The sequence below is a fragment of the Harpia harpyja genome, chromosome 5, assembly GCF_026419915.1.
Source record: "Harpia harpyja isolate bHarHar1 chromosome 5, bHarHar1 primary haplotype, whole genome shotgun sequence".
Lineage (NCBI taxonomy): Eukaryota > Metazoa > Chordata > Aves > Accipitriformes > Accipitridae > Harpia > Harpia harpyja.
The window spans coordinates 53,230,498-53,254,528 of NC_068944.1; the positions used below are offsets into that span (position 1 = coordinate 53,230,498).

A 24,031-nucleotide genomic window follows, 5' to 3' on the forward strand; every position below is an offset into this window, starting at 1 on the left:
GTGAGCGGCTGTGTGGTGCTTAGTTGCCAGCTGCCGTTAAACCACAATAGCTCTATAAAAGAGTTTAAAAACAGTTTGAAAATTTCCATTTCATGTGAAATATTCACTCTTCCATACAGACAATAAGGATAATGCGAGAAACTAAAAGCAAATTTGATTGATGTAAGAATCACGTTATCTTTAGAATGAAGTACTATTTGTTTCTTCAATCTACTTGTATGGAACTATTAGATTAAAAAATAAATTTGGAAAATAAATATCTTTGTTGCAAGCACCAATGCAGATACTATAAGTTCTACACTTTCTCCCACTGGCACATTTCAAATATATAGGACCAAGGAAAAAAGTAGGGGTACAGCAGACTGCTGAATGTAGATATAGAAACCACCATTTGCTAAACAACTTTTCTTTCTTTTCTGCTATGAATGCCCACTCCAAATGGACATGGGGACCAGAAGTTTTAGGAAAAGAAATACTGGATGGTAAATTATTAAAAAACAGAGCTTGAATCTGAAAGCTTCAGAAACATTAACAAAGGCATGAACAAGTCTCCTGTTCACAGTTTCATAAATGCTGGTCCTGAGGGGACCCAACCCTCTGACTGAGATATTGAGCCATGCTTAATGGGAAAAATTTACATGGCAAGAAAGCCTTACTGGATAACCAGAGCAAGATGTGGCTCTCCTCCAGAGAAAGCCCTCAGTCAGTGATGCTACAGCCTCACTCCTTGTACTCCCTTGTATTTCACTTGGCCAGGTGCTTTCCTGCCTGATGTGGTCAATAAAGGTCTCTGAAGCACAGTCTGTGCTAGAACTTTTAGTCTTTGCATAAAGGACGGAGAGAGTTTTGTGTTTCAGAAATAAAGGCAAGACCCTAAAGGTATATCAAGGAGATTAAAAGATTAAATACTTCATCAGCACATGGGATTCATCCAGGCACTACAGGAACTTGGGAGTGTCATTACCAGTGGGAACAGCTCCACTATAGGAGGGGACAGGGATCAGCATCATTCTGCTTCTTGATTAAGATTTGTACTTGTCTGCATTCTTCTAGAGACAAGAGATATTCACTTTATCTAACACTGAGACTCTAGGCTTCTATCCCATGAGACTTTAAATCAGCCCTACAGAAATCTAATTCTTGACAGTGACAGTAAAGGGAATAACCTTCTGAAGTAACCTGAACCAGATAGCCAAAACAAAGAGGAAAAAGTTTTCAGTACAGAACAAAAGCAACTACCACAGAAATGGAGTACAAGTCAGTCAAGGTAGATGCTCTGGTACATAAAACAGGGAAGGTGTGCACTTTGATAGACAACAGAAAGCTGTTCCTTAAACCGAAGAGGCACATGGAGGAGCATGTCAACTTTTACATCTTCAGAGGTGAAGCCTGAGGAAAGATAAGACAGACATATTCTACACAGGCAGGTGAGCTTGAGTTATGACCTGGTTACTGACAGCTAAATGCTCATATGGGCAATTACCTGAAGGAGAAATAAAGTATTACAAATAAATATTAATAGAGAATTACTAGTTTTGGTCTCTGGTTTTAAAAAAAAAAGAGGGAAAAAAAAAAAAATCACAAGTCCTATATTCTGAGCCAAGTATGACCTAATCCCCTTTTGGAAATAAATCTTACCTGATCAACTGTAAAGACTTTGATCCTTTCGCTTCCCAACCACTTCTGAAATTCTTTTTTCCAGTTTTTTACCAGACTCCCAGGGGTGACAATTAGTGCTCGCTTTAGTACAGGTTTGCATCCATAGACTCCTTGACGCAGAAGAGTCCAGACAAGTGCAATGCATTGCAATGTTTTTCCTAAGCCCATTTCATCAGCAAGAATAGCTCCAAATCTGCCACTAACTCTGTAAGATATAATTAGGCAGTGGTAACATTTTAAAAGACATAGCTATAGTTATTTACAACTGGTTTAGGGAATTGCTTCTTGCGGTTGTTTTCTGAAGTATAAAGAACGTATTTACACTTATTATGCTTATTATGCTCTACTGTATGTTTTCATTTGGCTATACCAATAGACCTTAGAGTGAAACTCCTCATTTTCTAGATTAATGCATTAGTCCTCCAAAACCATATAGTTTAAATCTTCTTATAGAATTAAAAATATTATCTAATACTTTTAAAACTTGTGTATATCTTAAGGAATCTATGACTTGAGAAAACACTTTTGAAAATAGTACTGTATTTTTTCAACAGGTTGGTATAACAGCTTCTTTATTCAAAATGCCTGGATTATAAATTATATGAATAATCATGAATAATATGAATTATAAATCCCAGAAAGCAGTGTGCTTTAGCATGGGTTAGATGGTATCTGTGTTTACAAGACTTGGTATTTGCAGTAGAACTTTTGGTGCACTAGCTTCTCATCACATCTGGCAAAGTCACAGCAAGCATGATGTTACACACAGGTCAGAAAAAACTTATGCAACCTTTACTTGGGGAAAATTACTAATACGAATTCATTGAACAGTTGCTCAAATCTTCCCATTCAAATTGCCTAATTTTGAACATGGGCATGAAAATATTACAGGCATTGAAAGCCAAAAGGATAATTATTTTCTTACCTCATTCCCATTACACATTCATACAGAAATAGAATTCCTTCTTTCTGATGTGGTCGGAGGTTATTTGCAATGTAAGGATCCACAACTACATCCACCATAGGTAAACCAGCCTTATTGAACATCCACTGATGACTTGCATTTGGTTTTGGCATAACTAGAGAATCTTGAAGTTCAAAATATATGCAAGCATTGCACAAAAACGTTATTTTTAGTCTGTTACCAAAGGGTATTATTTCTCTAACTCAGCTACAGAATAAAGTCAATAATCTAATGACTGCTAAAAATACTGTTTAATATATTGACCATTCTCAGACAGAAAATGCATTTACCAACAGAGCATCTAGATAGCCTTCAAAAGAAAGATCCTTTTGTGGAGATTTCCCAGATTGTTTGCACTTTTCTCAAATGTAAAGGTGACAAACTGAGAAATCTGAGTATTTCTTTATGATGAGGTAAAACTGCCTACATAATAAATGTTGCTTGATGACTTTGAATGCATAGAGTTAAATCAGAAGAAGTTCTAAAAGGCTTCTTAAAGGAAAGTTTAAGAAAAAGAACATAAACAATGACCTACATAAAGTCTAGACACTACATTTCAAGGGGATATTATTGTAGCTGCCCAGAAAGTCTTCTCTGCCTGAGAAACAGAGATAAAAAGACAACGATTTGTTTAAAAAAAGGGAAGGACTGAGAGTGAGCTGACAAAGGCTGCCACAGTGCATGAATAAAAGAAGTTGACAGGTTTGAAGACATACAGAGGCAAAGAGAGCATGAAGTATTGGGATATATCCTTTGGCTACATCTAAATAACAGTTTTACTTGCCATAATTTGTTTACAAACTCTAACGTCATAATTTTGCTAGACAATGTCCATACTGGATTGCTTATAGTGATGCTACACATCTGCACTGAAAAGTTGTATTGTCAGAGGACAGAATGAGAAAGCAATTTATAGCTGCTGGTATTTTTGCGTCACTGGAGTAGATCTATATTGATAATTTATTCACGGGAATAGGTTGGTTGACAGCTTGTATCATTCAGGGAGATTTTGTTTCCTACTGACAAAGGGCTGAGTTCTGATAAATTATATCAAATTGCATGCCTGTATATATAAAAGCCAGTGGTGACAAAAAAAGATAACTTTTCTGACAAAATTTTGCAGCCTCAGAGATGGGGAAGAAACAAGGCTTAGATGAGCAATGGACTAAAACCTTAGAAATCATACTTGGAAGACATGGCTCTACATCTTTGTCACTGTGCTGTTCTGCTGAGCACAAGGATAAATGGCTTTCCATTTTGAAGAAGCTGCATTTTAATTATCTACTGGCATAGGCCTCAACATGAAAACCTCAGAATGCTCCAGTACCAAGGTGTCCTGGTTTCGGCTGGGATAGAGTTAATTTTCTTTCTAGTAGCTGGTACAGTGCTATGTTTTTGAGTTAGGTATGAGAAGAATGTTGATAACACACTGACGTTTTCAGTTGTTGCTAAGTAATGTTTAGTCTAAAGTCAAGGATTTTTCAGCTTCTCATGCCCAGCCAAGAAGGCTGGAGGGGCACAAGAAGTTGGGAGGGGACAGAGCCAGGGCAGCTGACACAAACTGGCCAACAGGCGTATTCCATACCATGTGACGTCATGCCCAGTATATAAACTGGGGGGAGTGGGGGCAGGGGGATCGCCGCTGGGAGACTAACTGGGTGTCAATTGGCAGGTGGTGAGCAATTGCATAGTGCATCACTTGTATATTCCAATCCTTTTATTATTACTATTGTCATTTTATTAGTGTTATCATTATTAGTTTCTTCTTTTCTGTTCTATTAAACCAATCTTATCTCAACCCACAAGTTTTACTTCTTTTCCTGATTTTCTCCCCCATCCCACTGGGTGGGGGGGGAAGTGAGTGAGCGGCTGCATGGTGTTTAGTTGGTGGCTGGGGTTAAACCACGACACAAGGTCCTGGTCTAGGGAAGTATCTCCATTACTTCTGAAAGAACTTATGCAACAAGGTGTTTATATAAACTACGTGATTCTCCTGTGTAAGCAACACTAATGACTGACAGTCCAACCTACTGATGTGTTGAGGGCTCTCCATATCAGGCAGTTTAGGGAAATCTCATTGGAGGTACTCAAACTTGCCAGAAGAAAAGTCACAGGAGACAAAGAACTAGAATAAACCATAGCTTTTTGACAGACTAGTGCAAAAACAACGAAGAAGTTAGTTTGAGTGTTGAATATATCAGGTCTTTGACAGATTTTAGGTTAGAAAGATAATGTAGTATCATGCAACCACAGGAAAGAACATCCTTAGGTACAACGTAATCAAATTGAATTCAGACCAGAAGATGGTGTTAATAAGGCTGCTCTTACAAAAGGGCCAATGATATCACTAATTACCACTTGATTGGAATTTCATTGTTTATTTACATAGCAGCCAGGTAGCAGCTTTGAAAAGTCCCATAGTATCAGGATATGAGTTAAGAAGTAGCATGGAGGTAAAACTATAGTAAGAATGTAGAACAAACTTTCATTTTTTTTACATACACATTGCTCTGCTTAATAACATTTCTTTAAATTCATTTTTATCTTCCACCCGAAAGATAAAGCCATCAGCAGAATATAGCTCCTAAATGGTTGGTTATTGACAGACAAAAGAGTACTTCTCATTTCAATAAGCAATGCCACTCCCTGCAGCTATCCTGTTTACAGGATCCCTCTTATACAACTGCTTAAGCAGCCTGTTTTCTACGCAATTTGTGAACTCCCATGACTTTTCAGCACATGGTACTTCTAGCATTACAACACAAAACTTTTATTCCAAAACAAAATGAGTTTGGGCAGTGTAGTTACACTCGCTGGCTGTGAAGGATCAGGCACTGTCAGGAGCAGTTCTTTGAATCAGGCTTAACCTCTCTATTACTGATCCTCCACTGTAATTACTGTGCTGCCATATTATGTCAGTGCCTCACTGACCCCAGCAGGAAGCTGGAACTCATCTAGAACTTCTAGCATGTGTCAGACTGTTTCTCTGATCAATAAACTCATTTTTCTTGGCAAAATTCTCAGAAACCACTCTAACTTGTTTTTACAGCCATCTGTAACAACTATGGGGAACTTTATGCAGTGCAGAGTATTCCACTTGTTAGAAACACGCATGATAAAATCCTAACATGGTATTGATAGAAACACTAGGCCTGTATGTCAGAAATACTTCAGTAATACATGGGGAACGTGAAAATTTTGGTTACACATTCAACATTTTTTTTAAGAGCCACAGGATGCTTAAAGAAACTTAAAAATCTGAATCTTACTTGAAGCATTTGGATCGTGGCGAGGTTTGTAGCTTTGAGAATCTTTGAGCATATTCTCTTTAGTATTGGGCTGAGAAACACTTTTGAATGGTTTACAGAATGGTTTCATATTAGTTTGAGAAAAAGCAGTTGGGACTGTGTCATGCATCCCTATTCCAGCCTGAAAACACCTGCCACTGCTGAAGTCATCTGCTGAAATTACACCCATCACTTCAATTTCTTTTCCTCCAACCATCAGTGTTTGACCTTCATCAAGACTGTCTAGCTCTTTAGATTTATATCCAGTACCTAAAAGAATGTAAAAATTTATCAGTTAGGACAACACAGCAAATACTACTTCCTCAACACCAATACTCATCTGCAGGAAGGAAAAACAAAACTGTGAACAGGTATTTGATTCCTAAGCATTTGAATTGTTACACACAGGAACTCATAAAGCCTTTCCCTCCTTAACACAGATTGAAATTTGAGTGCTAATAATCAGAATTAGATAGTGGAATATGTGAGCAAATATTCAATCATCCTCATCTACAATTGATTCTACTGAATGTCAAATACCCATTTAAGGGAATTTTTAAAAAAACAGCCCCGTGTCATAAAATCTAGCAGCTTGCCTTAGTTTTAAACTTGCTCAAAACTAATGACCATTCTAGGTCCTCTTTCCTTCCTTTCCAACAAGAACACCACTAGCTCCTCTTGCTATTGATCTAAACAGAATAGTCTACTTTTAAAATCATTCTAAATTAGCTTTTTACAATTAAGGATTCAAATGCATCTGAAATCTTTACTTCTACACATGCTCTGGAACATATATGCTCTGATTATTGCCAGGATTTATCAATCAGCTCAATAGTTTGTTTGTTCAAAAACCTACCAGGGAGGTGATGCATTTTTCTATGTCCCCTCAGGGAGTCCATCAGGTGGGCATTCTCAGAGCAGCTACCACATACCATCAGTCTCATTACAAAATACAGCTACAGCTGCCACTTTCTTTCAAGATAAATATGTAGGGAAGAGTGGTGGTTCCTTCTTTTAAATAGCATTCTAGTTATTGAAGCTCTCACATAAGAAACAGGAGACATATATAATTTATTTTCTTAACTCAGAGAGGTCAAAGCCACATCTCTATCTCAGAATTAGAATCAGGCACGTTCTTTACCCCAATTGTTGAATTTGTGCCACTTTGGATAAACAGGCTTGGATCCTTAGTTGGGCCAAAAAAATAAAAAGCATGACTGCGTAGATCAGCAGTTAAAGCACTTACCTGTGAAAGAGGCAAAGCCTCCCAAGGTTTTACACATATTTTATCCAACAAACACTACACATAAAGACTGCTGGGAGCTGTTTGCAAAGCTCATGTCTCCCACTTCTAGGAATGTGGAACGTTGGAAGGTAAAGATCTGGATACGAATTCTTGTAAGAGTCAAAATTTGCTGAGGTGTTTCACAGTCTAAGCAAGTGCTGAAAAATAGCCGGGCTAAAAGGGAAGGGGAGGTGGTTTTCTTCCCCTCCTCTAAATGTATTCAAAAAGCACATGGCGAACCTTGTTTTGTTCTTGAAAGAACACCACTTGCTTCCAGGAAAGAGCTGAAGATGCCTGAACACAGGAGAATGCACGTGCCTTCCTAAACGAGGTGCCTGGGGAGTGCATTTATGACCTCTCCTTTGCTCTGCATTTTTGTTTTGTGTTATTATCTCAACATAGCTTCAGGCTGAGCATACTGAACACAGGTGTATCCTTGTACAGGATCTTTTGGATTCCATTCTGAAGAGTCTAATTCTAAGGCAGGATGGGCTTTAAGGGTAGCTAGGAACTTAGGAAAGGCAAAAAGCAAACCTATAAAGGTCAAATGTTTATGCAGCTACCAGAAATAACTGTTTCTATAACATACAGCAAATTACAAGAAAGCACTTCCTAAATTCTTTGTAATACATTACTAAGGAATTAGGACATTTGCAGGGGAGAAAAGCAATATGTTCTGCTGCCTCGAAAACAAGCTACAGCCTGTGTTGGTTTTAGGTTTCCATGCCCCTTCTTAGATGCAGCCCGGGTATGCCTAAAAAAATAATAAAAAAAAAAAAAAAAATCTTCCTTTGCCCTTTTCTTCCCATTTAAAAATAATAATCCTGGATGGTCATTCACATTCACTGTAAACTTCCTAGTATTAAATACAATTTTGGAGGTAAGCACCACTACCGGACTTTTCCTTCTCACTCAATGGCCTTGTAGAATAATTGCAGAAATGTAAAACTTAGACTGCTTAAATTGGTCAATTTACGATTTTCCTAGAATCAACAACTATTGAAAGCAACTCTGAATGGGCAAGTTAACACCAATGACACTGGGATCATTGTGCTCCCTGACACCATCAAACACAGCAAAAAGACTTTTACTAGTGAAAATCAGAATTTTCCTTTTTCTATTGTGTTTTCTGCTAATTCAAGAAGACATGACTTGAAAAAAACCACAAGAACAACAGGGTGGTGGCTGATGCATTCCAAGCATTACTCTCTTTCTCTCTGCCTTTTTCAAAAACAAGCAAGTCTGTACATATATTGCTTTGCTATAAATAAATGCAAATTAACTTCTAAGTCACAGACTGATTTGCAAATCAAAACTGCCTGGTCCTAACAAGGCTCACAATGTCATGACCGTAACATAAGAGCAGACAAGCTATCTCAGCCCTAAAATTAATCAAATTATATTTTGTAGCAACACTGTCCAATCCTACTCCCTTACAAAATATCTTTGGCTCAGTTAGCAAAGTTAATTCTTGCTTTGCTTTCAATAAAAAATTACTGCTTCAAGTTGACTGCAGCCTATAGTTTGCAAGTCTTATTTTTAACTCTGATATCAACCCAAACTGTGTCTTAACAGCAGCAGCTGCTGCTAAAACTACAAGACTAAAAATTGCTACACAGTTGACTTTGGCTGGGCTGGAAAATGTTGCTGTTCGCTTGTCTTTCCAACAAAGATAGTATTTTTAGCTGTTTGACTGGCTGAAAAGTACAGATCCAACCTCTGACATTCCCAGTTGCCGTACTACTGACTGGAGTATCTACAAGAAGCTTACCTGTGTATCTTTCCCTAATTCTAACACCTTCTCCAATGCATTATGTGAGCAACCGAAATCAACTACTCATCATCCCTCATTTGGCATCTCCACTGAATTAGTACAGCCGTTCATTTCCAGATCCTCTCCTTGGACTAGCATTTGGTGTTTCTGTGAATAATGTTATTCAGCCTCCCCCATGCATCTGCCTTATATGTAAGAAATATAAAGCTTTCTTTCCGTCTCCTTCTCCCCCCCAAAACCTACTAGTTTTTCATCCTGTTGTCAACATTGGTATGGAGAATTCTACATTATCTAAAAAGCTGTGTCTCTGTTAATCAAAGCACAATAATTTTAAGCTAGTTGTTCACTTACACAAGTATGCAAATCTACAGTACCTCTTCCAATGTCTTTGCCTTCCATATCTTTCAATATTACTGACTTTCCTTTTGTAATAAGAACAGCATCGCCTTCCCACTTCTTGTGCTTTTTCTTTGATGCCTTACACCACACAACACTGAAATATTTCGCAAGGCAGTCAGGTTCTTCCTGAGCTGCTTCTTCCTTTGCTGCCCCTAATGTTGGCAAATACAGTGCATCTAAAAGGGAAATAAAATAACAAAGAATATCTCAGGTCCTCTTGATGAAGTGTACAGTCATTTACATTTCAAACAAATCAAGGACAATCTATGCATTCATCTTATATAAACAAAGTAGTGTACTTCCTGTCCTGGGCCACTTATGGTTAAGTTTGGACTGAGACAGAACAGCACATAAGGACTCATCCTGAAAAAGGAATCATGAAATTGTTTTTGGAAAAGCGCATTACTATTAAACTAATACAATGAATGTTTGTAACAAATTCATTTTAACATGTTCTGGTCAGATCTGTCATTATCACAACCCTTTGTGCCCCACATTGGGCACCAAAAAGGACTATCGTGGTTTAACCCCAACCACCAACTAAGCACCACACAGCTGCTCACTCATTTCCCCCCAGCCAGTGGGATGGGGGACAGAATCTGGGAAAAAAAAAAGTAAAACTCATGGGTTGAGGTAAGAACAGTTTAATAGGACAAAAAAGGAAGAAAATAATAATGATAATAATAACAGTAATAAAATGACAATAATAACAAGAAGAAAAGAATTGGAATCTACAAAACAAGTGATACACAATGCAATTGGTCACCACTTGCCGACCGATGCCCAGTCAGTCCCTGAACAGTGATCCACCCCTCCCAGCCAACTCCTCCCAGTTTATATACTGGGCATCATGTCACATGGTATGGAATACCCTTTGGCCAGTTTGGGTCAGCTGTCCTGGCTGTGTCCCCTCCCAGCTTCTTGTGCCCCTCCAGCCTTCTTGCTGGCTGGGCATGGGAAGCTGAAAAATCCTTGACTTTAGACTAAACATTACTTAGCAACAGCTAAAACCACCAGTGTGTTATCCACACTATTCTCATAGTAAATCCAAAACATAACACTATACCAGCTACTAGAAAGAAAATTAACACTATTCCAGCCAAAACCAGGACAGTACATTAGTAAGAGAGCTCCTGATTTGACATACAAGATGATGAGAGTGGAGAAAGAATAGAAGCGAAGACTGGAAAAAAACAAAAGGGAAGCAAACATAGGAGAAAATGAAAACAGGGTCCTGGTGCTGGGCAATGTTCTGGAAGCAAGGATAGGAACACAGAACTCAGGAAAGGGAGCAAAGGAAGCCAGTAACCAGACCTGCAGCTGAAGTCATTAGTACTAAGTGGCAGAATAACCATAACTGTAACAATGCAAAAGATTATTTCAACTCCTTTCCTTATATCCTTTAAAAACAAGTAATCGTGCAAATCCTGAAAGAGACCATATCTTCAGTTTGCAGCAACTCAAATGTTGTTATTAGGCTTAGATTGATTTAGATTTGGCAGCAGTTACCTAATTATAAGTGTCATGGATGTAAATATTAATAGGAAATACTTAGGTTAATAAGGTTAAGAAATCATAATAGAACAGACAGCAGTTGATTATAATATCGATTAAGAATAAACACATGCTTTCAAGTGTTAGCAATCTGACATAAGTAATGGTAGATAAGTCCCCAGCATTACCTAAAGGAGTCTGTTGCATTCCTTTTCAGCACATGCACAGCTTCAAAGGGAGAATCAGACTAATTTTCATTAAAATACCCTTGCATGCTGGTTAAAGGCTTAAATCGGTTTGCTCCTTTGATTCTATCTGGGATTCAACACCATACAAATCTGTTACAAAAAAGTGCTTATGCCACAGACTAACCATTCCAATTTCCAAGTGTGCTGGTACTTAAAGGAGAAGTGGCAAGAGTAAACTTTTGCTCACAATAATAGTCCACTAAAGAGGCAACTTTATCACTTCTACATCAAGTCTACACATTCTTAAAACTGCAAAACACTCTTAAGTTACATGCCTAAAATGAGTGCAATTTTTCAGACTAGCATTTACTAAAAATATACTATCAAAATGAAAAATGCTATATTTATTGAATAGAATTTTCTTCCCAAAGGACTCTGAAAGTTTTACTGTCTGTATAGAACTCTATGCTAACACAGTGCCTAACGTACATAGGATTTTCCATAGGTGGATGTTTCTTCAGGGCATTAGCCAACATCTGTAGTGTTTCATGTGACAGATGCCCCCATCTCCAAGGGGTAACAGAGCAGCTACTGAACACTGGCACATCGCAGAAGGATGAGAAAAAAGAACAGAGCATCTCTTTTTGAAATGTAGGGGATTCTTTGCAGATGAAACCTGGGAAATGAGCCAGAGAGCAAGAAAAAATCCTTGCAGTTTTGCAAAAGGTACATTAGCTCTATTGGATCTTCAGCAATCACAAGTGATAAGATTTGGAGGAGTGAAGGAGGGGCAGGGGGAGAAAACCTGTATACTGCTAAAAATACAAAGGACTAATTTGATTCTATATTGAGTTTCTAACTGTAAACTGATTCAACAATATAAATACAAGACTGTTTTCTCTTTGCTTTTCAAACTGATTCTCTTAGTTTAATCAGCAACTTCTTTCCTCGTATTAAGATTTTAAGTAACTGTTACTGCAAGAACTGGAGATTTCATTGCAGAACTTTCTTCTTGTCGCTTGAAGGATGGCCATCCATAAACAAATGACCACCTCCTAGTCTCCTCCGCTGACCTCCCACATGAGTTTGGTGACCCCTGAGATCTGTTTTATGGTCACTGCTCTTTTACTCAGGGAGTCCTGCATGGTGCTATCTGAATCACCAGTAGATTAACTTTCAGGTCAATATCAATTCTTCAAACTCTTCTTATCCCTACTTCATTTAAAATAATAAGAAAACCAATAATTTAGAAACAGAGCTAGAAACTGCTAGCATTTTGTAATAGTGACTTTTGCCAAAAAGGATTTCCAAAGCAAACTGCCCCCAGTGAGAAGCAAACCAGGCACCAATATTCCATACAATACTACCATGTTCCTACAGGAAAACTGAAAAACAACAGCCTCTGCCATGCTCAGATTTCCTCCCTCAATTTGTCTTCTGAATTACCATGATTTCTTCTTTATAAAAATATCTAATAACGATTTGTTTCTATGCTACATAAAGTATTCTCCTTCTACCTATAACTACAGGATAGTTTCAGATAAAAGTGTTAAGGTGTATTTCTTTTATAAAAATTAAACATTTTAATGCAAAAAAAATTACATCCTCTCAAAATTCTCTTACACAGAATTCCCTTGAATAGAAAACTTTAACCTGTTCACCAACAGTGCTGATCAGGTACCTGCATTCAACCTTCTTTTTGTCATTTTTGTTTGTATTCAGCATCACACCTATTTAACTTCAAAGATTTATTCCAGTGCAGTAGCAGAATATCCAAATTCGGTAAATACACTGTCAGGAACTTTTCAGGAACTGAAGTGAGACTAGTATGGTACGCACAGGGACTAAGTTCAGTCTTAGATACAGGGGTATAGAGAGCAACGGTTTCAACAGTAAAACCCTTGCTGCACTGACTGTAGACAGTATCTTAAACACAGCTGGGTTTGCTGAGACCCTGGAAGATAAACTGCAATTGTAAATTCTGAGCTCTGCTGTTAATCAGTTTGGACTGAAAATAATAAGTAACAGGAATTATGTGTACACCACAGTATGAGAAAGATCAGGAAATCATGCCCACTCATTTCTCTCCCAAACAGCAAACTGCCCAGCCTGCGAGTGCAGTTTTCTTAACCATGAAGAAACTCTAGCAAGTGGCATGTCTTTCCTCCCAGAATGAAGGGCTTGGGAACTTTAAAGACATGGCTAATAAGGCTTTGAAAAGCTTCCACAAATAAAAAAAGCTTTCTCTCTCTGGTTGAGAAAGCAAGGGCTTAAAGTTTCAAGATATAAAACATAGCCTAGTTGATATGAGGAAAAGTTTCAGCTGCCTGAGGAAGGTGATGATTTACAGAAAGTGGGATGGGATCCAGGAGAGGGGACAGGGGAGCATTCCAATGGCAAACTAGTTTAACCAGTTTCTGATGAGCAGGATTTAGAGAAAATGCATCGATTAAGCGCGTTAGGTTACTCCCAATGCACCAAGAAAACAGCTGCATTGTGAAAGACCATAAAAGGTAACGCAAACATGCATTTTCAGTAGACTGTACACCGTAGCTTGCAGCACTGTAAGTATGCGTTACCGTAAGGAGTGTAGCATGCTCCAGTGAGCAGGGCACTGGACACCTCGGCCTGAGGTGTGGTTTAATGGATGGCTTAACCCCATCCAACTGCAGGCTGCTGCCAAAGCCCATGAGCTCACCTTTCCTTCCCTGTCCCCTCTGCTTCTCATCCACCAGCTGCAGGCAAGCCAGTTCAATGAATCCCATCAGCAACTACAGTCAATACAGGGAAGGGATATGTGTGGTTTGGAACAAGGAGACTGGGAGGCTGCCCCTTTTTTTGTGGCAGCTACTGTTAGGTTGGGGTGACTTTGAAACCATGGGACCTGTCAAGTTACCTGACATCTCCATACCTGAACTTGTATGTTGTAAGCACATATGGAACGACGGGGAGTTTACCCTCAAATGCTCTGAATCTTCCAAATAAAAAGCACTGTTGCAATGCAAAAATTAAAATTTAAAGAAAACAACTTTGATTCAAGTTGTGTTCTATAGAGCTGAGGAATAATTAAAAAAAAGAGAGGGAGGGAGCAAAAAATCTGGACTGAGGTAAAAGGAGATTTGGGCTCTGAATGAATCACAGCCAAAACTCAATGGCAGTGCTCTGCTGCAGCCTCTGCAGCCACTCTGCATGCGTGCTATCAATCTGCTCCACAGAGCCAGCATCATCTTTGTCTTCTGAGCAAAGGAAGAAATCAAAAAGATCCTTAATCAAATTAATTCATAACATTTAGAGAACAGATGTTTACATAGTAGTTAAATGTCCTGTTGCATATGAAAGATCTGTATGTTAAACACTCCCAAGATATCCCAAGAATATTTAAAGAAATATGAGACAGAGATAGCATCATCCTTCATTTGCAAAGCAATTTCAGTCTAATGATAAACTTAATACTAAGCTAACATGTAAATGTATATTAGCGTGCCTCAAAGATGGAGAAATATGTAATAACTTGTCACAGCACTTCTATGAGACTTTCATGAGGAGTGCAATCAGCAAGAGTCGAGCTGACTTGCCCTGAAACCATAGGAATCAATGACAGCTGGGATTACATCTCAGAGTCACTTGACTACAACCCAGTGCTTTGTACCCCTCTTTCAAGCACAAAATGTATATGTAATTCCTCGCACACATATCAGCATCGTTAGCAAACTCACCTAAAGACTGATATTTCAAGGAGGAATATTTTCTTTGAAAAACACATTGTTTTACATCCAAAATTATTTTTAAACAAAAATGCAAATGATCAAATATGTTTTAATATTTGTAAACATCTGTGTCAAAGATGATGATGGCTCAGGCTTCAGTCACTTCACATGCATAGCTTTCATCTGAAACTACAATCAAACTAGCCTCTAGATTCCTGAATGTGCATTACTATGGGGATCTCCATGAGTAGATCTTACTTTACATAGCTGATAACTTTGCCAGGCCTTCATCAGTCCATACGACATCTTCCATGCTAGCTGTCTCAGTTTAAGCACACATATTCACACACACACACAATGTCCATATGGACAATGTCCATAAAAACTCACTGTTTTTGAGAACAAAAATCACAGATTAATAAAGTTTTAGTCACAATAAATTATTACTCCTTGTAGAAGCTCTAACAACTCAATCCTCTGGAGAAGAATCTAAAAATTTGGGGAGACCATAGTGCTTCTTTTTTCTTTTGGCTGGGGTAAAACTTTTTCCATTCCTGAAAGCTAAAAGCTCTTGGAAATAAATGCAGTTTGCACATTCTCTGCAGCTTAATTTCCTGAGGATTACAAACTGGGCATGCTCTAACTGAGGCTGAGAATAGCTTTCTCTGTAGTCACAGCTCTCACTGCTCGGGCCAAAGCCCAGTCTCTTCCAAGCACGCCGGCAGGGAATTTCTCCTGGTCCCTCTCCTTCAGAGACATCATCTCCCCTCCTGACACCAACCAGGGAAAGATGGCAGAGGGGACAAGGACCAGCTACAGAGAAGAGCAGTTTGGGAGAAGCCTTAAAAGAAAGACTACCACTGGAAAGGAAGGCTGATGTTAAACAGGTAGAAAACTGACAACTGGGTAAAAGACCGTAAATCAGAGCTGGAATCAGAGCACACCAGGGAAAGGCTAGAAACCAAGCAGGGAGTAAAAAGAATAGGAAGACAACAGATTATTTTAGGAGAAGGGATGGGGAAAATAACAGGCAGATTGGGACTGGAGTCCAGTATAAGAGTCAAGCAGCAGAGAGTTGGGATTTTCTGAGCAGGAACTGGGGAAAGAAAAACTTACTGCCCCTTATCTCTGTCCCTTAAAATTCAAGGTTCACTAAAAAACATATGGCTGGAAACCATCAAATCAAGGGAAGACTTGGGAGGATGAAATGAGAACAGAAGCTGATTAGACAGTGACAGGGAAAATAAAGTGAGAAGTGACTGTGGAAGAAACCAGCTAAGGACAACACAGCATTGCAACATAAAAGATGTCAAGCAGGTGAGTCCAGAAGGGCACTCAAAGCAACCCAACCTCCTGGTAGACAGGTCCCACTCCTCTTCCCCCATCCTTCTAGTTTAACTTTTTCACTAACTCAAATTTTAAGACCACCAAGTCAGTCTTAAAGGTAGTCAACATAAAACTACTATAATTATTATGCTGTTCCATAAAATTTTACAGAACAGGATCCAGCAGCTGCTCTCCATGTAGGTAGGGCTGGGGGAGGACAGCAAGGGAAGATTTAGCTGCAACGTAAGACATGGAGGCAATTAAGCTTTTGAACTAGATCCATCTGACTGATCATACCCTGTGAGAAACCAAAATAATTTCTGAGTTTAGGACTGGTGGAAGACCCAGAATCAGGCAAATAATTCCTAGTGGACAAATCAGTGAAGGCAAAGTAGGAACTAAAGCTTGGATCATTGTATTGTTTACCCCCAAGTCCCTTCGGTACTTTCTGCTCTTCAACTTAAAAATTTTCAGTCTTTCAGTTTCTCTGCTGTCAGCAAACACGTGCAAAACTCACTGGGCAAAACACTGCATGCCACTATATTAACGGTCTACACTGAATTCAGTGACCTCCTAATGCAGTCATTCACTTTATTATCCCAAAGGGTAAAAATAAGAGTTGCAACCTTGCCTGTCTTACACAGATGAAAATATCAAATTATAAGGAATAATCTGTTTAGAAATGTTAATTTGCTCTAAAAGCCAAAAGATTAATATCTACAACCCCATGGTAAAAAACTACATCATACACCCACCCCATTCCCCAAACCTCAGCTTCCACTAAGTGAAAATTTTAAGATTGTGAAGTTGACCAAAGTTTGGAGATGTCAAAAAAAAGACCGTTCAGTGACCTGATCTGCCCCATTGTGCATATGCATTAATGATAAAGTCTCTACAGAAAGCATGCTGCACTACATTGCCGTGGGACCTCTTGCTCATTCAGAGCAGAGAACTGAACTGCTCAGCAAGAGCAGGATAAAAGAGGCTGCTGCTGCCAATGTGATCCCTCAGCTGCTTTGTTGCAAACTGCAAAAAGTGTGTGATGAAGGAGGCCAAGACTGCAAGAAGAGGAAGTCCACCCCTGTGGTCAGATAAGCTGAATAGTGCCTTAGAGAACTGGATTTTACTTGCATGTCTTCTAGAGTTCCTCTGTGGTATAAGGAAAGTAATTTAACCCCAACTTTTCAGCAGTAAACATTTGTCTGAGCGCCTGACTTGTGATTCAGTCTCATTTGTAGTAATAGTGAACACTCACAGGTGCAAATGGAAGTTGTGGTTTGGAAAGATTAACTGTACGGTATACTAAAGCACTGAGATAATGCAGTGCTAGGTGATTCAGTCTGCACCTTCAGCAGTAACAGGGCTTTTCGTTTTTATTCTCTCTGTGCCTCAACTCCTACATTATCTCCTACAAAGTGGAGATTATACCAATCTCTTATCTCACAAGGATGTTGTAAAACATAATTGCATCTGTGAAGCACTCAGATACTATCATGATAGGCACCAGAGAAAAAAACATTCGCTAATTAATTCAAAATAGTTTGAACAGTGTGCTGAAAACAAGGCATAAGTCGACAACTGCACAAAGAGGTGGAAAGAAAATAGTGAATAGTGGCTCACTAAGTGGACACAGTCCAGTCTGTGAACTGAAATTGGCAAGGAAGCCTATAGAAATATAATCCATAATCATGTAATTAATGACTATACCCAACAGCATGAGAAGGCTGGATTCAGGTTGTGCGTATTTGCAAGTTTTTGGGTACTTGAGTTTGTAACCTTTATTTTCTTTTCAAATAGGAACATTCTATACAATAATAGAGATGGTAGATGTACTTAAATTGAACAAGTAGGAACAATCCTCTCATCACCGTTCAATGAAACATTTACCTCTTAGGGTATGAACTGCAGAGAAGGGAGGATGGAGAGCATATACCTTCAAAATTACAGCTCCATAGTAGAAAACTATTCTTCCTAAACCTCTCAACTGTCTAAAAATCCAACAGACTCCAGCTTCCACTGTAAAAATTTAATGAACTAAGCTGAAAGCTTCTGTCAAGCCCACAGAAATAGATGTGCAAGTCCTATTATCAAAGGAAAAAGCAGCATCATTGAGAATTCTGAAAGGCTGCAGGCATCATTCGGTGCAGTGAGCCAGATCAGCTCCGTAAAACATTGGAACCAGTCAAATGCCATCCAAGTTGACTGTTTACTACATTAATGCTGCCATCCACACTGAAAGTTGTTTTGATTAATTTGTCAAGTAAAGGCTCTTTTACTTCAAAAAAATACATGCAAAAGTCAGGTCAGAAAGCAACACCTATACTTGGGTTCTGTAAATATTGAACGTTATTGCAATAAGTGATAGTCTAAATGGGATATAAGTGGAAAAATTCCAAATATTTAAATTACCAAAAAATCCAAATTACTAAAGAAATAGTTAGTAGAGTATTACACAATCACGGGCTAATTGTAGCCATCTCAAAAAGCAGTCAATTTTTGAAGCGGCTTGCAGAGATGTAAGTATGCATCCTTTTGTGTTTAAATGTTAATTGAAGGTACACAGCTAAATCCATATGTGGTACTTTGAAAATATATAGTTGGGCATTCTCTTAAGCATTTGCTATTACTTCTACTGTTTTTTATTAAAAACAAAACTGTATTTCCGTGCTGTACAAAATCTCTGTTCCTAAAATGCAAAGACTTTTAGATCTGTAACAAAAAGCAAGCAGGCAGAAAGGGATTTATTAAGATTACATTTCCTTCGTATTAACATCTGGTTTAGCACATATTGGAAGGCAAAACATTTTTAATGTACTGTTTTTGTTTGTTAATGGCCATCTTTGATTTCCCTGGATTATAATAATGAGTCCTTAAAATAAAAAAAAAATCAATAAATCTTATGCCCACTGTCATAAGCATGAAAAACAATACATTCCTATCCTAAATTATTTAAACAGGACTGTTTAAAATTTATGACATTACCCTGGAAAGAGGCACACAAAAGATGAGTCATATTTTTGAGAATTTTCATGTGTTATGCAGCAATGATTTCTTGCAGAGTGGCTGACAAAATATTTGGAAAGGGAAAGAGTAATCTTTCCAAATCAAGTTACATAACTTTGATGTACATAAAAGTAATCCATTCAGTAGTCCAAGCAGAAAAGTAATATTTATGGCCCAAGCACAAAAACCTACAGCTCTAGTTGTAATTCCTACTAGGAAAGCAAAACCGGAACAGGGAAGGTGAGGGAGGAGGGAAGAGGAGAAATTCATCCTTGTGCAGGAAAGCAATGCTTACTGTGCTGCCTTTGCTGGTTCTGGATGTAAGAAAATTGAATAAAACTTAAATTGCATAGAAATTCCAATGCAAATTGATAAGATGACTCCATGCAGGGAGCCGTAAATTCAGGATGCCTTAAACAGCGTCTACTTTATGTCAACCCTGCCTATTTTTGGTCCTGAGCTGACCACTTACATAAGGAAATGCTAGAAGACATGGAAATGTGGCAGCTTTCCATCAGCAGACTGGGTCCACTTGCTATTCCCAAGGGACTGCTTTGACCCTTGATGTTGCTTGAAAGCCTCTGCAGCATGTGCAGCTCTTCTTACCAACTTACCATATGTGTATCTCACTTGATTTGTGCGTGTGTGTGTGTACACGTACTTATGTACATGTGCATACTCATCAGAGAAGGGTGAGATTTAAAACAAGATCAAATTTATCTCTATGGTATTTCATCTAAAAACAATCTTTACAGATGCCCACTGTATCTTCAGAGCTAAAGTATATGAAATATATAAGAATATATTTAATTTCTGGACTGTTGAAAAACATCTTTAGTACCATCTTGGAAGTTGACTTAGGAATTGTGTATTTTCAAAACTCAACTACAGCAAATTAGTACATACAGTTATATAAAAAAACCTCTTCAGAAAGGAACAAATTTTATCTAGCAGAAATAATTATAACAACAATGGCTAACTTCCCTAAGCAAGCTTAATTCAACCCTCACCTGTGCAGACACTACGCAGTACTCTGAATCAGAGCTACAAAGCATATTTTCCAGGCTATTGCTGGTCTTCAGCTTTTCGCAGAAGATCTGTGCCTATCCAGCTGTATAGTTCAAGAACTTTGAAATCCTTACCGCCCTGAAAGAAGAGCAGTTGTGCTCGAGATCCTTGCTGTCATCTGTCACCCTCTCTGGATCTAAAAAAAGTGGCTTCCTCACTGAGGCTACCTGGCCTGTTAGCAGCAAAACTAGGGACACATTTTCTTGCTTTCATTCAAGGCGTTCACAGCTGAGAAATCACTGTTCTTCTCTCAACAGTGCAATGTGCCCAGGTTGGAGAGACTGTCCTAAGAACTCCTTTAGAGACTATATCTGAAGTATAACAAACTTGTACTGAAAATGACCAAATTCCATGTTTGCCCGTGACTTAGGAATTAGACAAACTTGAGTGAGGTTTTACAGGAATAGCCAAAGATCAGCTTGGTGCCAAATTTCAAGTACTTTTTCAAAAGCACAGAGAAACTAGAACACTACAAAGGGAAGATCATAAAAATCCAATACATCCAAACCAGCGTATTCTCCTCTCAATCTGCTTCACAGAAAAAAGCTGAGCTACTTCAAAAAGATATAAAAAACACAAATACATATCTAGAAAACACAAATTATAGCCTGAGAGGAGGTAACCCAGAATAAAGTGGTTTGGTCAAACTGATAGTTGATGCTACCAATATCACCTGGAAGTCCATCATGACGTACAACCTACTGCCAAAGGTTCCTTACAATGCAAAACAGTGCAAACATCACCTGGATGAAACTTGCAGAGTTTACAAGTCAAAAATAATATTTTTTTGGCTTACATGTGCATCCCTAAGTGAATGCAATATTATGACAGAGAATGTATCAACAGTAATAGTAATGTTATACATACCCAATTTTACTTCTGTATTTCTGGCACATGCCACACAAACATTTCTAGACTTCACAGAACGGTATTCTTAACAGTATCGACATATGGGCTAAGTAAAATTCACCTGCAAGCTGCTGCAGTTATGATAAATTACTTTCTTTCACGTGACACCTTCAGTGATTAATAATAGATACGACTCAAGACTACTGCAACAGATTTTATCTGATACAATAGAGGAAACAAGTAACGTTGTAGTAACTAAATACAGGCAGTCCAAAATCCTTCTCCCCATCCCCAAACTAGATAAACATTTTGTCCTACTGTTTCACTGTTGAATTAAAGCAAAAAAACCCCCCAGTAATTTATAAATTGATTTACTTATTTCAAGCATGAAGTTCTGAGCTTTAAAAAAGACATGTTTGAGAAAGCATTAGCAATATAGACAAGGATCATACAAAGACATAGCAAGTAAGCAAATAGCAACACACAGAATACTGTAAACAAAATGATTGAGCCTTAACCAAACTGGGTCCTGACATCAACAGAGTATGGAGGGGCACTATAATCCAGAGGAATTATTTTTTAGCTGGCAGGTATGTTAAATTATGCTAATTATTGTGACTGTACTAACTATAGATGAAAATCGAGAGCCAACAGGAAATGGCCAGGAAACAATGACTTATTTTTTAAACAAATTCTATTTGCATACATAAAATACAAAAAATCAAGTAGGATTTTTCAAGTCTGCAGTTTTGCTAAACAACAAATAGTAGTCATAAATCACGTGGAGTAACTGCTGATTAAGTATTCAATGAAAATTACATTATATTCTTCTTGTGCAAATAATACAGAGTCAAACAAGGTGTTATGTTCACTCAGAGATGTTTGGATACATCAACAAATCGTTCTGTGTAATCGCTAGGATAAAATAGCATGAAAATCCCATAGCACGGAAGAAAGGCAGGGACACTGGGGAATGCCAATGCCTGCAGACAGCTGAGCCTTCCTTGGGTTCTCTGACCCTTACCCACCCCCTCTTAAACACAAATCACAAGCGAGGTTTTCAACTACTTTAGCACTGAACAACTGTAGGTTTTACAAGGAAGAATTCACAGAGACTGATTTTGTTAGCTACTATTCAATAAAACTTCAGTAAATTGTATCTTTATTATGGAGGAAATTCTGCCCAGACAAACTGGATGCCATTTAAGAGCAACCATCACTACACAGGCAACTTGGCCAACGTCAAGGCGAATACTTTCATTTTTAGCAAAGACAAGACACAGAAACATAGGTCACAGAATGACTGAAATTTAGTCATGTGTTACACACCCAGCCTAACAGACTAGTATTTTAACTACTGTAAACAACACACTTTTTTCTTTTTTTAAATCTAAGACAGACAATGAGATTTCTCAAATTATTTAAGACCTGGATATTTAAAAACAGAATAAAAGCATGACTTGTTAGGAATACACACTGAGAAGCTACACTTCATGTATTTTAAAACCCTGAAAAATGCTAAAAGGCATTTTTCTTAAAGGCTTGTCTTTATTTTCATGTGCAAAATAGAAAAGTAATCAACATCCTAGGAAAACACCACTTTATCATCTTCATGAGTAACCTTTTTATGATTTTACCAAAGTTAAAATTCATATGGAATTATCCTAAAGCACTTTAAAATAAGATACAAGAAATTTTAAAAGACAGCTTAGCCAGCCAGCCTGGGTATCACAACTCCTCATTTGTTCCTCCCACTTAGAAACAACTCTCTTTTAATTATAAGCAACTTAATGGCTTTGCCTATTGGAAATCCAGGGGACACAAAGTCTGCCCAAAGAAGGTAGTATGCAAGCTCTAGTTTATGCATTTTCATTGTATGGGGGGAAAAATCCCAAGCCAGAAAATGTGTAGAAATATAAATGAAAGAAAGGAATTGAAGTTGGTGAGGTGGAAGATGTGAGAAAACAGGAGAATGACAAGCAAGATTAGCTATAAGTAATCTCTCCTGGTCTTGGAGTACTTCTCTCTCCTACCATTTTTACCTGATAAGAATTTAGATCTAAGGCAAGCACATCAACTAAGATGATTCCACAAGAGTCGAAAGCTTGCAGGGGGAAGCAGGGAGGGACAAAAAAAGCAAGATAACTAGGGAGCAGCCAACAAAATTATGGACTGATCATTAGACAATTAGATAGATGAAGTTACACAAGATGCTATCACAATTATCACAAGGTTATCATAGTTACAGTTTTTTACTCTAATCCTAAACATAAGTCCATTAGATGTTGGGAATTAAATTACTCCTGGAGCCTGTTTATTTCAGTTATCTTAGTAGAAGGACATGAACATATGGTAGAAATTTGTCCTTGCCTAAAATTACTCTGCTTGTACTACATACATCATGAACACACAGACAGGGAATGGCACTGCCAGATGTAGGGAAAGGAATAAGAGGATAAGTACAGGGTTGAAGGAGGGAAGGGCTTCCCACCATCCCTTTCACACATGCTAACGAAATATCATTTGCTGGAACAGTAAAAATCATAGCACTTCATGGTCCAGAAGGACTAGCCACAGCTGTGGTGCATGTACTCACATTAGGAATACACGGAAAAAAACCAGCAACAGGCACTGAGAAGTGAGAAGTCTGACTCAGACAGATAACCTGATACTGTAAAGCAGATGTGGAGTGAGAAAGAAATGCAGATCCACCAGCATGGAGAGGTATAATATATAGTCAGCACCATACTGCACTGACGGAGCAATATAATGTCACTGAAGGAGGAAACATTTCTGTAGTGAAAGGAAAAAATGTTATGTCACTGGTAAAGAAACAAGCAAGCTCCACAGGGACTCAAGAGATGTCTCCCCCCACCCCAAGCTCCCCAAAACCCAAAAGAAACACAACCGAGAACAAAGGAAAAGAGAAGCATGAAAGATCTCTGAACTAGAGGTGCTGCCTGCAGATAAGAATGAAAGGCCTTCCACTAAGAAATGGGACAACGCCAGAATAACCAGATGTGGAAGA

General features: G+C 38.3%; 1 protein-coding gene across 1 annotated transcript in view; it reads right to left on the reverse strand.

Moving 5' to 3' along the window:
* The window catches only part of RAD54B (RAD54 homolog B), a 71,434-nt gene that overhangs the window by 18,802 nt on the left and 28,601 nt on the right, over positions 1 to 24,031 (reverse strand). Inside the window, exons 4-7 of the mRNA XM_052788413.1 lie at positions 9,344 to 9,544; positions 5,893 to 6,180; positions 2,585 to 2,747; positions 1,639 to 1,864 (exon numbers count right to left, since the gene is read on the reverse strand). Of these exons, the coding sequence (XP_052644373.1) occupies positions 1,639 to 1,864; positions 2,585 to 2,747; positions 5,893 to 6,180; positions 9,344 to 9,544 (878 nt within the window). The remainder of the gene's footprint in view (positions 1 to 1,638; positions 1,865 to 2,584; positions 2,748 to 5,892; positions 6,181 to 9,343; positions 9,545 to 24,031) is intronic.